At 39.6% G+C, this 16,284-nt stretch overlaps 1 protein-coding gene across 8 annotated transcripts in view; it reads right to left on the bottom strand.

Moving 5' to 3' along the window:
* Positions 1–5,671: 5,671 nt before the first annotated feature.
* Positions 5,672–16,284, bottom strand: part of LOC134355426 (AMP deaminase 2-like) — a 170,112-nt gene continuing 159,499 nt past the window's right edge. For all 8 annotated transcript variants that reach the window (XM_063065290.1, XM_063065288.1, XM_063065293.1 and 5 more), the window contains one exon: positions 5,672–14,598. In XM_063065290.1, coding sequence (XP_062921360.1) covers positions 14,398–14,598 — 201 coding nt within the window. In that variant the 3' untranslated portion in view covers positions 5,672–14,397. The remainder of the gene's footprint in view (positions 14,599–16,284) is intronic.

Raw genomic sequence — 16,284 nt, 5'->3', positions numbered from 1 at the left:
AAAATGACATGAGAGCCAAGTAGAGCGTCCTAGCTCCATGGTTTTATCGCAGACTCAACGGCATGACATTGGTAATATGGAGGGAAAGTGCAGTGCTTCTGCTGGGGAAACAGCGTGGCTTTGGATAAGCTCCTTTCACTCTTAACACAAACCTCTGCCTCCTGCCAGCCAGTGTGCTTTTATACTTCCTGGCTGCACAGAAAGTGACCTAATACAGATCCGAATCTGCTCGTTAAAATAAAAGCTGAATGTGCTTAATGTAAATAAATTGCCTGAATGGCAGAACAGTCACATTACACTACACAGTACTTTGACTGTAAAGCTCTTTGAGAATAATGGAAGAATTTATTCTCCTAAGCAAGTTCCTTCTTTCTAAACTTAGAGTCATAGAAAAATACAACAGAGTGTCGAAAGATTTTAGGCTACCTACTCCCATCGACCCACACCTGGAACACGGCCTTCCATGCATGTGCCTGCCTGAACTTCTCTTAAACATTGAAATCAAGCTTGCATCCACACCCTCTCAACCCTGAGTGAAAAAGTTTCCCCAAAAGTTCCCCTTAATTCTGCACATGCGCCGGTCGTGCATGCAGCCTGGTACAGCTGTTCCAAACTATTCTTTTACTTTCTCCTTCTTACTTTTTAATTTACATTATTTTTGTATTTTTTTTCTCACGGTAACATGTCGAAGCTGCACCCTCTCTAACATGCTGGTAGAGAGAGTTTTATTTAGGTTTTCCTTAACACTAGAAATGGTTACATCCTGACACGCGGGACAGAAGCAAGGTCGCATTGTGTATTCCAGGGACCGGCTTAGCTAACAGAGCGGTGGACACCCCTGCTGAAATCCGGAGGAAAACACACAGGGGGATCACAAAGCTGAGGAAAGAGGATCAGGTCGAGACAACAGAGACTTTTGGAGAAGAGGAGTTTGGTGGGTAATACCATTCGGGCTGACCGGAAGTGCACCGAGAGTGGTAAGCGTAAAGGAGTTGGGTGCTTACTGATCTGGTTAACAACGGATGGTGCAATCCGGGGTATATTACGATCGAGGAATGTGTTTACAGACTGGATATTGAACTTTTTACTGTTGGACTTCGGCCACATTCCACCGTGAGACAAAACTTGGCGGCACGGGAGGTCGTTCCTGCCTGTGGCCATCGAACATGCAGCTCCTCCCGTGGAGGGTCAGACACCCTGAGCCAATAGACTGGTCCTGGACTTATTTTCCATCTGGCATAGTTTGCATTTTGTTGTTTGATTGTTTGTGGTTTTTGTATTGCTATATTTATGCTCTATTCTTGGTTGGTGCGGCTGTAACGAAACCAAATTTCCCTCGGGATTAATAAAGTATATCTATCTATCTATCTAAACTTTTCACCCCTCACTCCTGATCCATTACCTCTAGCTGTAGTCCCACCCAACCTCAGTGGAAAAAGCCTGCTTGTATTTACCCTATCTATACCCCTCATAATTTTGTTTACCTCAATCAATTCTCCCCTCAATCTTCTACATTCTTAGGAATAAAGTGATAACCTATTGAATCTTTCCTCTATAACTCAGGTCCACCAGTCCCGGCAACATCCTTGTTAATTTTCTCTGTTCTCTTTCAACCTTTTTTACATCTTTCTTGTGGGTAGGTGACCAAAATTGAATTAGGCCTTACCAAAGTCTTGTACAACTTCATCTCCCATACTCAATGCATTGATTTGTGAAGGTTATGATGCCAAAAGCTTTCTTTATGATGCTACCTAGCTGTACCACCACTTTCAATGAATTTTGGACATGTATTCCCAGATCTCTTTGTTCTACCTCACTCCTCAGTGCCCACCATTTACTGGGTGAGATCTACCCGGGTTGGTCCTCCCAAAGTGCAACACCTTACACTTGTCTGCATTAAATTCAATCTGCCATTTTTCCAGTTGGTCCATATCCTACTGCAAGCTTTGATAGTCTTCCTCACTGTCCACCACACCTGTAATCTTGGTGTCATCGGGAAATTTGCTGATCCAGTTGATCACATTATCATCCAGATTGTTGATATAGATGGCAAAAAACAACTGACCGAACACCAATCGATCTCTGTGGCACACCACAAGTCACAAGCCTCCAGCTAGAGAGGCAACCATCTGCAACCACTCTTCTCCTTGGAGCCAGTTTCTGGTCCAATTTACCACCTCATTTTGAATGCCAAGCAGCTGAACCTTCTTGACCAACCTCCCATGTGGTACCTTGGCAAATGCCTTGCTAAACTCCATGTAGGCAACATCCACTGCCTTGTCTTCATCAACTTTTCTGGTAACTTCCTCAAAAACTCTTAAGTTTGGTCAGACATGACTAACCCTAATCAGTCCATGTCTAGCAAAATAGTCATCCTCTGCAATCTGTATCAGGTCCATGAGCTTGCTGCTTCTTTGCCTCACTCCTATAGACCACATCCATCTCTCGAGTAAATACAGATGCAAAAAACCCATTTGCGATCTTCCCCCATTTCTTTCAGCCACATGCATAGAATACCATTTTGATCTTTCAGAGCACCAAATTTTGTCTTTCGCAATCTTTTTCTCTTAACATTGTGTAGAATCCCTTAGGATCCTCCTTTGCCTTGTTTACTAGGGCAACCTCATGCCTTTTGTTAGCTTTCCTGGTTTAATTCTTAAGTGTTCTTTTCTATTTCTTCTACTCAAGTATCCCATTTGTTTCTGGCTTCCTATATCTGGTACACACCACCTTCTTTTTTCTTAATCAGGGCCTCAATATCTTTGAAAACCAAGGCTCCCTAAACCTGTTATCCTTACCTTTTTATTCTGACAGGTACATTCAAACTTTGTACATTCACAATTTCACTTTTGAAGGCCCCCCCCCCCCACTTACCAAGTACACTTTTGTCAGAAAACAGCCTCTCCCAATCTACATTTGCCAGATCCTTGCTGATACCATCAAAATTGGCCTTTCTCCAATTTAGAATCACAACCCACAGACCAGACACATCTTTTTCCCCCCATATTTACTTTGAAACTAATGGCATTATGATCACTAGATGCAAAGTGGTCTCCTACATAAACTTCTATTACATGCCCTGTCTCGTTCCATAATAGGAAACTTTCCTGACAAACACCATCCCATCTTGTATTGGAGTCCTGGTCAATATGTGAAAAGTTCAAATTACCTACTATAATCGCCTTGTGTCTTCGTGATCTCTCTACAAATTTGTTCCTCTAAATCCTGCAGACATATGGGTGAACTATAATATAACCCATTAATATGGTCATACCTTTTCCTTTCTTATTCCTCTATTTCACCCATAAAGCCTTACCTGACAAGTTCTCCAGTCTGTCCTGACCAAGCACTGCTATGACATTTTCCCTGACTAGTAATACCGTCCCTCCCCTTTAATCCCTCCCACTAAAACAGTGGAACCTCTGAATATTGAGCTGCCAGTCCTCCTGCAACCAAGTCTCGCTAATGGCTACATGATCATAATTCCATGTGTCGATCCATGCCCTGAGGTCATCTGCCTTTCCTACAATACTACTTGCTTTGAAATACATGCAGCTCAGGACATTAGTCGCACCATGGTCAACCTTTTGATTCCCGACTTCATCTGAGGTCTTAACAACTATCTCCACAACCTCTTCACTTGCTGTTCTGGCGCCCCAGTTCCCACCCCCCTGCAACTCTAGTTTAAACCCCCTGTGCAGCACTAGCAACCCTTCCTGCTAGGTTATTAGTTGCCCTCCAGTTCAGGTGCAAACTATCTCATGTACAGGTCCCATCTCCCCTGGAAAAGAGCCCAATAATCCAGAAACCTAACGCCTTCTCCTACACCAACTCCTTAGCCACTTGTTAAACTGTATGATCTTCCTATTTCTGGCCCCACGAGCATGTGGCATAGGTAGCAACCCAACTTGGCACCCGATTCCCTGAATTCACTTTGCAGAACCTCATCACACTTCCTACCTATGTCATTGATACCTACATGGACCACAGCCTCTTGGTGCTTATCCTCCCACTTAAGAATGCTAAGGACTTGATCCAAGATGTCCCGGACACTAACACTGGGAAGGAAATATACCATCTGGAACTGTTGTTCTTTTCACAGAATCTCCTTTTCGTTTCCCCTAATGAAAACTCTTATTATGACAGCTCACTTCTTCCTCACCTTTTGAGTTACAGAGCCAGACTCAGTTCCCGAGATCTGATCGCTGTGACTTTCCTCTGCGAGGTCATCCCCTCCCCTTCACACCCAACAGTATCCAAAGTGGAAGATGGTCACAAATGTAGTCTGCACAGGCTGTTTAATCCCTTTCCACTTCCTGACTGTCACCCAGTCTTCTGTGTCCTGCACCTTGGGTGTAACTACCTCTCTCTATGTTCTATCTCTCACCCTCTCCCTCTCGAATGATCCAGAGTGCATCCAGTTCCAGCTCTAACTCCTTAACTGTCTGACGGTGGTGTCTGAAAAGAGGATGCTGTCCAAGTTGCATGCCATCTTGGACAATGTCTCCCATCCACTACATAATGTACTGGGTGGGCACAGGAGTACATTCAGCCAGAGACTCATTCCACCGAGATGCAACACAGAGCATCATAGGAAGTCATTTCTGCCTGTGGCCATCAAACTTTCCAACTCCTCCCTTGGAGGGTCAGACACCCTGAACCAATAAGCTGGTCCTGGACTTATTTCCTGGCATAATTTACATATTACTATATAATTATTTATGGTTTTATTACTATTTAATTATATATGGTGCAACTGTAACGAAAACCAATTTCCCCTGGATCAATAAAGTATGACTATGACTACTAATGCAGAGTGTCAGAAGCTGCAGCTGGGAGGTCTCTCAGCCTTCCCACATCCCACAACAGCAGCAGTCAGCCATCACGTCCCTACTGTTCCAACTATGGAAATATAAAGAAGAAAAACAATAAATAAATGGGGGAGGGGGAATCTTTTCCCCTACAGCTTTTTGCCTTCTCTCACTCAAACCTCAGAGCTAAAGCCTCAAAATCCCCATTCTAGTAACATTGCTTTCCTTCATTCCCTCCACCTCTCAGGTTTCTTACACACCTGGGAAGTTATTTGTGTTCTGAGAAGACACCCCAAAGTATATGTTTCATTGTTCTGCCATTTGTTTCTAATCATGATTTTATAACTCTTTAGCTATAGGCCACAGTTTTCCCTTCACTAACTCTCTTTACTTATTCATCAAAGCTTCTACAGGCAGTTTCTTTTTAATGTTCCTTGGAAGAATAAATTCATTCTGTCTTCCATTTCCTAAATAATTTTGCTGTCATTTGCTAAATTTCACATTGCTCCCATCACCAGGCATGCTGCTTTTTCTTGCTAATTTAAAATTCCTCTTTGCGACTAATACTATCTCAAACTTCCTTGGTCCAAGCTCTCTTTCCTGACATTTTGTACCAGAGAGGAATAAATAATTGTTGGAATTCATGTACACATACATGCAATATTATCCATTAAGTATCCATCATCTACCCTTTAACACCTCATACAATTTTAATTTACTTTGTCAGAACTCTGTTCTAATTCTACTATTCCATTCTGTATGTTAATGAATAACTATCATGTTCATTCTTTCCAAAGGGACCGTGAACAACTAGATAAAGCACATTTTTAAAATACTGAACTGCATTCACTGCTGTAAACAAAGAGCTATTTTTATTAGTACAGGTGAACATTTATTATTTTTAAACCAACCAGACATGTTAAACACACAAACTACAAGGTCAGGGTAGGTTTTATTCCCACTTACATAACTCATCTACAAACAGCAGAACATCGCTTTTCAATTAATTTTATTGCAATACCTTAGCATAATTACATTTTTAAGCAATTTCCATTAACAGAATTAACAAGCAATCACAGTGCAAAAATGGCAATTAATATACTGTATTTAAAAGATGACATCCAATAGATCAAAATTAGATAAATCTTCATTTACCATAATTTCATTTACTTTTCTTGCAAAATAACCTGAAACACAAATGTGCTGTTGCTACCACTTAGTGCCCCTTTCCAGCTTCCCACACATACCACCCACGCTCCACCAATCATCTCCAGTTCCAGTTGTGGAGGAGTTCAGGCTTCCTAAATTGACCTCATAGGCCACAGAACTGGAGTGAAAGAGAGTCTTCCTCAATCCTTAGGGGATATCTAAGAAGGTGGGCCTTCATATTGAACTGGTTTCAAACATGTGGGGTTGCCTGGCCACCTTGAGGCTGTTACAACTACAATGAAATTGTAAAGAGGCAGGGTAGGCAAGTGATGAACAGATCAGCCACTCTTCATTTGGTTAAATGCGTCACTAGCAAAGTCAAACGTTAAAATCTGATGTCAAAGTAAATTTGCCATTGTTTGAACCAACACACACTACACAAAGTATCATTAAAGTATATTTCCAGCATTCTATGGCAATGATAACTGTTTAACTTAAGGTCCTAAAACTGTGGACTTCCTTTACGCTCTGGTGCCACAGTTTTGCTTGTTGCAAACCAGGTAGTTACTATTCTGCAAGATCATTACATTATTTTGGTGAACAAGTTTCAAGCACCATCAAAACCTTTGTGGATGCATTTCTACATTTAAAAATAATGTTTGAGGCAACATGGCAAATCCAATTTTTTTTAAAACTTACTTTCCATTCACATTTCACATATTCCAGCATGTAAATCAGCTCTTTTTGATAGTCAAGCAGAGGATCAACTTCTAGCAACAAATTAGCAAACAAAATACACACTTCTCTTACAAATACAAAAAAGGAGACCACTCAGTCTCTCAGTTCCATGCCAGCCCCCAGAGGAGCGATCCCATTCCACTAGTTTCGCTGTATTCCTGTACCTTATTCTCTTTAGTAAGTGTCCAACTTCCCTTTGATTTAACTAATTGTGAAAAGCAGCAAACAACAAGCCAGTGTGTCTGCCACAGTAGGAACAATTAATAGAGGATAATCCAACTGGTTTGAGTAAGCTCTCCTGTGCAATGAAGTCTTATGTGCTTTAGTGTCTGTAGTAAGCAGGAGGTAATGAGGCAGGCTAAAAAACAACCAGCGTTTCGCAACACTACAACCACCAATATCTTCCAAGAAGTTCTTAATAAAACACCAGCATTTGTTCAGAAAAGTGAAAGCTCTAAGAGTCATATGACCTACTTCGAGTATTAAAAATTATTCTTTATTCTATCACCTATCTACCAACACTTGAAAATCACATATTACTTTTGGATACAAATTATGGAGTGCAGTTTCAAAAATTGGGCATGAACCATTGGCAAGACATTGCACCTGCCACAGGCTGCATTGGGGAAGCAGAGCACAACTGTTCTAGACAAATGCACAAATATCAAAACCCAGTCACACTTCTTAACCATTCAAGACCTCCATTACAATTCTCACCATGTTCGGCCGTTTATGAAGTGCTCCGAATGCAGAAAAAGCAATTAAGCCCAATAATGGTGGATAGAAGGAACTAAATATTTCTGATACAATTTACACACGGAGCTTCAAGTGAGATCATCCAATATAAAACATGATTTGACTGAGAAATTCCAGAACTGTTCTGTAGATGAAGCAGCCTGAGTAAAGTGGATCACAAATAGGATATGGGAATGCTTATGGAAATAGTGCAGTGTAGAACAAAAGCAGGTAACAACCAGCTATCTCTGCTACAGCTGACCATTGTGATGGATGGTGCACTTCGCTTTGTAAACAGCCTTGGTTAGGGATTATGTCACCAAGGTATTTCCTCATTTTATGAATGAAAATACTGTACAAAGCATCACTATTGGCTATACGCAACTAACAGTAAACTACATGCCTTATCTTCATTGTAAAGAGAATGCTTATGAAAGCACAAGCAGCTGTCTTAGATACTCAGCTGACCATTAGGTAAACTACTAGGGAATAATCGCATAGAAACTCTAACTCATTTTGGTTATGTTGTGTAGTTGTGGCTGATTCTGTTGAATACAAGGATACCAAATTTCAGAAGCAAGAGTAGGACAGCGAAGAGTAAATGAATTCCAAATTAACGTTGATAATCTGTGTACCTGTCCTGTGGGCATTTACAAAACTTATTCATGTTTTGATCTTCAATAGGACATAGGGGGAAGGTAGAGCTCTAAGTCATGCAGCAAATCTGACAATAGAGAGCTACTTAAGTGGTGAAAGATAGTTGCATACTTGTGTGCTATAGAAATACTGAGTTTAACTTTATCACAAACCAGAAGTGATAAATATAAAATGTGTGTAACATCTATAATCATCCAATGCTCCATGGAGCGTTAGAATAGGTTATGTGTGAGTCAGGAACTGGAAAATGCAACTCAGAATATAAATAATGTTCTCAACCTTTGTGTTTACCTTCAGTGGGAACTCCTAAGCTCTGGATCAGCTAGAATGTAAGACTTTAGTTTCTTTTAAATCAAAGATATTAAAACATCAGCCTGGAGAGGAAACTTACAATTCAAATGTTCCTACTTGTCTACAACAAGTGACAAACAAGAGAAAATCTGCAGATGCTGGAAATCCAAGGAACACACACAAAATGCTGGAGCAACTCAGCAGGCCAGGCAGCATCTACAGAAAAAAGTACTGTCGACTTTTTGAGCCGAGACCGCGATGATGCCACACTCAGGTTCGAGGACGAACACCTTATATTCCGTCTGGGTAGCCACCAACCTGATGGCATGAACATCGATTTACCCAACTTCTGGTAATGACACCCCACCCCCATGCCCTCAGTCCCCATCCCATTTTACGCCTCTCACCTCATCACCTTACCTGGTCATTACCTCCCCCTAATGTTCTCCCCTTCTCTTTTTTTTCTTCCATGGCCTTCTATCCTCACCTACCAGACTCCCTTCTCTCCAGCCCTGTATCTCTTTCACCAATCAACTTCCCAGCTATTTACTTCATCCCTCCCCCAACTTTTAAATCTACTCTTCATCTTTTTCACTCCAGTCCTACTGAAGGGTCTCAATCCAAAACGTCGAATGTACTTTTTCCCCCCCATTGATGCTGCCTAGCCTGCTGAGCTCCTCCGGTATGTTGTGTGATCTATTGCACAAGGTCGCTGTGATATTTATTTATTGAGATAAAGCATGGAATAGGTTCTTCTGCCCAGCAATCTCCTGATTTAATCCTACCTAATCACAGGACAATTTACAATCACCAATTAACCTACCAACTGGTAGGTCTTTGGACTGTGGGAAGAAACGAGTGCACCCACAGGGAAGCCATGCAGTCACTGAGAGAATATACAAACTTAACCCAGGTTGCTGGCACTGTAAATCATTATGCTACCATCTGCCAACCCATATCGTGCACAGCCTGGAGTTAAAAGTAATTACTCTGACATAGAAACAAAAAACATGTTTTGATAAGGATCACACTCAAAATATTAATATTTCAAAGGTTATCCAATCCAACATGCATTATCTGCTTATAATGTAGAAGACTTGACTATTGCATTTTTAAGAGTTTTATTTTCAAGCAGAAATGTGATCTATGTTAGCTATCTAATGAATCAAATCAATTATTTTTGTTTTTCCAGATTTTTGCAGTATTTCTAGTGATGTGTGACATATACTCTGTACGTAACAACAGGCTTGCAATTTAGAAATTGGAAAGTGGAAGCATAAGTTATAAGCACACCTAAAATCTAATAAATCTTGATAGATTTGATTACATATAGGCAATTAACCTGTAAGCTTATCTGTTATAATGGGAGCTACCTGCAATGAAACATTTCTAGACCTACATGAGATTAGTCTTTGGTGAATTACGTACAGCTAGATTTTTCTACCAGAGCAACGGAACTAAATAACAATCTTTGCCATTAACAGCTCCCATTTAAATCTCAAAATATGCTGTGCACTCAGATATTTTACAAGAAAGCACTTTCAATATTTCTGCTTGGGATAAAACTAAACTCAGTGGCTTTTAGATGCACCTGCTCGTTAATGCAAATATCTAATCAGCTAATCATGTGGCAGAATTCAATGCATAGAGCATGCAGACATGGTCAAGAGATCAAGAGATTCATTTGTGGTTCAGACCAAACATCAGAATGAGGAAGAAATGTGAACTCAGTGACTTTGACTGTGGAATGATTGTTGGAACTATATGGAGGCTTTGAGTATCTCAGAAACTGCTAACCTCCTGAGGTTGTCAAACACAGTCTCTAAGAGTTTACAGGAAATGGTGCAAAAAAAAAAGACAAACAAACATCCAGTGAGTGGCAGTTCTGTGAGCAAAAGTGCCTTATTAATGAGAGATCAGGGGAGAATGACCAGACAGGAAGGCGACAGTAACTCAAACAACCAGATGTTACAACAGTGTGCAGAAGAACATCTCTGGACTCATATTACATCAAATTTTGAAGTGGATGGGGTACAGCAGCAGAAGACCAAACAGTGTTCCACTCCTGTATCTAGCAGATTGGCCACTGAGTGTAGGTACCGTGGATAAAAATCCAAGGTTCGTCTTAAGACTTGTGTTAGTTCTATTACATTTCTTTTTTCCTATAAATGTCAGGAAGAAAATGTATCTAAAAATAGTTTATGATAATATATGTGCTTTGATAATAAACCTACTTGAACTTTGATCAGCAAATAGGATGCCCTCGATATCAGTGAATTGTACAGAATACCTAAAACTCAGTTTCCGTAATTTGAACTAGGAGGGATGCAGGACAGAAATCCTGAATCATTCATTTTAGAACGAATGGAAATGCACATTAAAAACGTAACAAATTGTACAGAGTCAGGCCATTGAGTTTGTGCTCATATACACATATTGCTCTCACATGAACCAACTCACCTGGTCTCTCTAAGCTACCTGCTTTGTCTGGGCAACACTCTGTTGCCCATACCCTGAGACAACAGTTGCACTTTGATCATTAGTTTGTTTGGAGACAGCAATGATCTCTCAAACTTTATCCATTTCTAATCATTAATGACAAGAATAGCTTGGATTCAGTTAAACATAAGCCAGTACCCTAGTCCTGATGATGGGTCTCAGCCAAAAGAGTTAACTCTTAATTCCCCTCTGACCTGCTGAGTTTCTCCAGCATTTTGTGTGCGTTGCTTTGAACTTCCGGTATCTGCAGAATCTGAAACATGATGCTGGAAATCGAGAGCAATATACACAAAATGTTGGAAGAATCTGCAGAACTTATTTATTTATTTATAGATATAGCGCAGTATCAGCCCTTCGAGTCACACCGCCCAGCAAACCCCAATAACCTTGATTTAACCTTAACCTAATCACTGTTAGAATGATTAATTAACCTACCAAGTTTGTCTTTAGTCTATGGGAGGAAACCAGAGCTCCCGGGGGAAACATGGAGGACGTACAGAGACACCTTACGAAGGATGCTCCTAACTCCAGCGCCTTGTACTCTTAATAGTGTCAGGCTAGCCACAATGCTATCATAGCACCCTGCCTTCGCTATAACATCACTGTTAGGTTGGTTTGCTGATTGTAAACTAAACATTTACCGACATCAGCCAGTGCCTCATTCTGCAGTAATTCTTTTGTTGGTTGCCTTTTAGTAACACTCAATAGTCCATGTTTGACTAACATGCACCTTACTAACTTTCTTTCAAGCAATGGGATGCACTGGCACAAAACTGCCAATTACAATCATCGTTTACTACAAAGCTGCACAGATTTATAAAAATACCAATTAAGTTCAACCAATTCATAGTCACAACACCTCCCTCCAAATTAGTGAAACACTCCAACATAGATTTCATTTTATACAATAAAAGCTAGTTTTGCACCATGAAGTAACAGCCCAAAGGAATCATTATTTAACTTGCAAAACTTGCCTTTATAACCTAATCTCTGCAGCAGCATTGAGACCCACACAGCAAAATGTTTTTTTTTCTCCTTTGTTGACAGATTCCATGAATATCCGTTAAGGGGTACTTTATACCTGGGTGGTAGAAAATTAATCTGAGTTACATAAATAACTCTTCTGCTAGTCCCTCTGAAAATAAAGGCTCAGTAACTGAACCATCCATGCATATGAGTTTGTCAGTAATAACTGCTTTTATAGGCATGCTATGAAAATGCTGGAGGAACTCAGCAGGTCAGGCAGCATCTATGGAGAGGAATAAACAGTCAACGTTACAGCCGGGACCCTTCATCAGGACTGGAAAGGAAGGGGAAAGGGTCTCGGTCCGAATGGTCAGTTGTTTATTCCTCTCCATAGCTCCGGCATTTTGTATGCGTTACTCCGGATTTCCCCATCTGTAGAATCTCTTGTTTAGTTTGTTACTGTTTGTTGTATGCTATGTTTTTCCTCTTGTATTTTAATCAATTACCAAGATTTGACTAGAAAACAATCTATAACTCTGGAAAAGAAATGGACTGCATGTGCAGAAAAGCACCACATATGCAATTTCCACCAATGCTCATTCACCCTAATCAAGTTTTAAACTTGTTCATTGCCACGTCTGGATTGAAAAGCAATTGACAATGAGACCATATCAAATTCACTTATTGCAAAAAGGATAATACCAGAAAATAAGTCTGGCCTTAGACATGATCACCATTCAACATGACTGCATGCAAACTATATGACAGTATTGCTGTGTAATATCAGTGTAATTATGACATATATCCTAAGGTACTGTTAGCAGTTTGGAATAATGGACACCTCATTGTTTAACAGGAAATTACTGTAGTGCAGTTGCAGTACTTCATCAGAGAGCAAGAACAGACAGTTTCATAGTCACTGTTGCCAGTGTTTTACTTAGTAATAATCTACTGTACGAGGCACAAAGCTGTCAAGTGGGCTGTGCAAAACCACTGACATTTCCTAAAACCGATTTATTGATATTGGCCGTTGCAAAGCTATCTGGGAAGAGGATTCTAGGCTGATATGCTGAACTGCAGCTATCCATTAAAAGCAGCTTCAGTAATAATACCAGGCAATTTTCAGCTTATTAAGGACAGCCTGCAAATAATTGTAACTTAATACATAAATAATTATAATACGCAAATGAATTAATACTCAAAACTAAACTTATTTTTAAAAAGAAACCGGCATCATTTATTAATGCACATACTGCAAAACACTCAGTCTGTGCTTAATGTAGAAGGGAATATATTTGGGGAACTGACTAACTTACTTGAGATTGGAGCTAAGGTCACGGATCAATGAGGTCATGGGTTGACCAGTTCCACATTAGTTCTGCCCAGGACTGGATACAGGAAATCATAGATTAATCATTAATTCCTTCCTTCTGAAATTCTTTCCTTCTGAACATTCTTTCCTTCTGAACATTCTTTCCTTCTGAAAGCCTCATATCCAATAAAATTGTGATGGAGTCAAAGGTAAAACTTTACAATACTTAAGACCCTCAGGAAGTCCGAGGACATTCTTTAGGTCATGGAGGACTTGAAATGTAATCGATTTAGTCTACAAGATTTAGTCTATAAATACCAGCCAAAATAACACTATCAGGACTAATTAATGATGATGAGATAAATTACCAGTCTCCTTTTAACAGTTTTGTTTTTGGGATGAGTACTGTAGAAGCTTGGTACAGAACAGCATAATTTTTCTTTGATCTCAAATGTTAAGTTCAGTGGGAGTAATACCATCTCTGATGATATGGTAGTTCTTGAGTACAGTAACGAACAGTCATCCTAAATAATGTGCTCCTAAATGGTGGAGTGAAGCGTGGATTCAACAACTTCCTCCAGTGCACAAATAATAAGCCAATGCTGAAATTACCACCAGAGTAGACAGAAAGTTTAAAAAAAAATGATTGTTTACAACGCTCATGAGATCACCCCTATTTAGCAGTAAACATATATAATAAGGGTGTTCACTGTCTACATCATTAACAAAAAAACCTATTTGATTTCTAAATATCCAAGTCTCACCATGCTTGTGGCAATGCCTCACATGCTACTTCATCTATGCAGAGGTTAACGGTCATAAAGCCCGGTGCTCCTGCACAACCAAAGCATCTCTGGGAATGCAGGGAGGTAGATCTTTTGGGAACAAGCCAAAAGAATCGTCATGGTCACAGTCATGAGGAAAATAACGTGATGTGAATGTTACCCACCCACCTGGGACAGCTTTGACATTCAGTCAAAAAACCTGTCCAAAAGGAGCAATCAATTATATTTAAAATCATTCACACCTTACTATAAAAACAAGCATAATGCAAGGTAGAAATCATTGTGTATGTCAGATGGACAACTTTATAAATAGCTTCAATTTCAGAAGTTCCAAGGAATAATAATTAATGATATACAGAGGGTAAACAGTCAGATACTCTAGCAGTCTACAGGTGATTTTAGTTAGAACGTTTTAAACAACTGCCCTTCCATGTGAAGGCCATCGTGCATTTCATTATTCAGACAGTGGAGTCATGTTTATTGCTTCATTCTCCCATCGTTCTGCCGTGATTAATGCCTGTGTGATCAAGTTCAACTCTTCACACAGGGTTTCATAGCGGTAGCCAACTCGGATATCTGGGACATTGGTGCGACGGATATCATTGCCCTCTATGCTCTCCTTTTGGTAGTTTGGTCCAAGCCAGTAACCTTTTATCTAGAATGTAAAAGGAACATTTATTTCAGCCATTGTAGAGGCTCAATTCTAGTACAGGTCGACCTTCACTAATCCATTGCGACCTGAGGAGTGCCGGATTAGTGAAAATGCTGAATTACAGAAGGATCACATTAAGCATAATCAATGCCGGGTTATCGAAGGAACCGAATTACAGGTAGTCGGATTAGTGAAGGTCGAATGTACAAGCAATTTTGATCAAGCTCACAGATTATGAAACAAACAGAATCAGATATAATACTTGCAGTAATCAGAGACTGGGGAGAAAGCATGGGGCTTACTGAGAAGGATGGTGGAGGTTAATGCAATGCTAGATCAGGAACAGGAATAGAAGGAAAGGGAAAGGCAAGATGAAACAAATAACAGCTTTTTAAAAAATCCTGAAATTTAGAACCTTAGGACGTGAGAGCGCACATTTCCAATGGATAACACTAAAGTAAGATCATGCTTAAAAGTTTGACTATTTCCCCTGAATCCCAAATGATCATGTTGAATAGGATTTTATCAGCCATTCCTTGAATAGGCATTCTGCTCAGACTGTTGTTGAGCCAAGCATTTCAGAAAGGACTTTGATCACTATTTAACTCTACAAGGTCACAGATCTCCACTGCATGATGGCAAATATCCAGCAACTGATGCAGCGAGCTGGGTTTTACCCAAGTTAAATGGTAGTTTCTTTTTTTTTATACCATTTTTACCATTTCTATGAAACTTCGACTAATAGAGCAGCCATATAATTGGGCCATAATGTACTGGTCCCAATGCATCCGATTAACTGGAATCCACTATATACAATTTTCTTGTAACTAACTGCACATTTTATTAACTTACTTGGAAAGAAAATTCTAGTCTATGACTTCTTGAAGTAAATTTAAATCTTCCCTTGTTTGATCAACACTAACTGCTTTTACCTACTATCTCTTCAGGGAGTCTGTTTAATATATTTACCATTTGCTTGCTTCGAAAACTGAACTGCCAGCTTGTACTCAAATTATAAAGTGAAACTTGAATCTGTCGGCACCTTCTGACCCAGAGGAAAGAGTTTTATTGCTAATTTTGATTACAGTTAAGGTGCTAATTCCTCATTTACCGGGATAAGTTAGCAAGTTAATTTTGAACAACTGGTTCAATTACTGGATGCTAATTTGACAACTCTCAACTTCACCTGAACTGCATCTCAAGCACATTTCACTATCATGGCTGATTTGACAGCAACCTCAATGCCATCAAGTCCGTCTCCTTACACATCACAAATCTATTTACCTCTGAATTAAAGGAAATCAAATTCTCTGCTTCCACTACCTAATACGATATAACGATACTATAAGAATGCAAGTAAATGTGGAATATCTTAACAATTATTACATAATCAAAGGTGATCTTTTGTTAGCAACTAATCCTTTTGTCATTTATAATCTTCAGTTAGCAGATCAAAAATGGACAGGATTAGTCAAACTCTTACTTTTTATAATACTTGTATTAAGAGTAAACAAAAATAGGGAATATTGTTACATTCAACATTTACAAAATATACATTGTGGCCTCCAAGTGAATACCATAATCCATTAAAAAGAAACACATTCAGTGGAAGTAATCAGGATTTTAAGAGTTGATTAGTTTCTCCTGAGGAAGTTACACAAAACTCAATTATGCAATCAGTATAAAGTT

This window comes from Mobula hypostoma, chromosome 13 (assembly GCF_963921235.1).
Source record: "Mobula hypostoma chromosome 13, sMobHyp1.1, whole genome shotgun sequence".
NCBI lineage: Eukaryota > Metazoa > Chordata > Chondrichthyes > Myliobatiformes > Myliobatidae > Mobula > Mobula hypostoma.
Note: the sequence above shows the minus strand (reverse complement) of the source record. Positions and strands in the feature narration are given on the sequence as shown.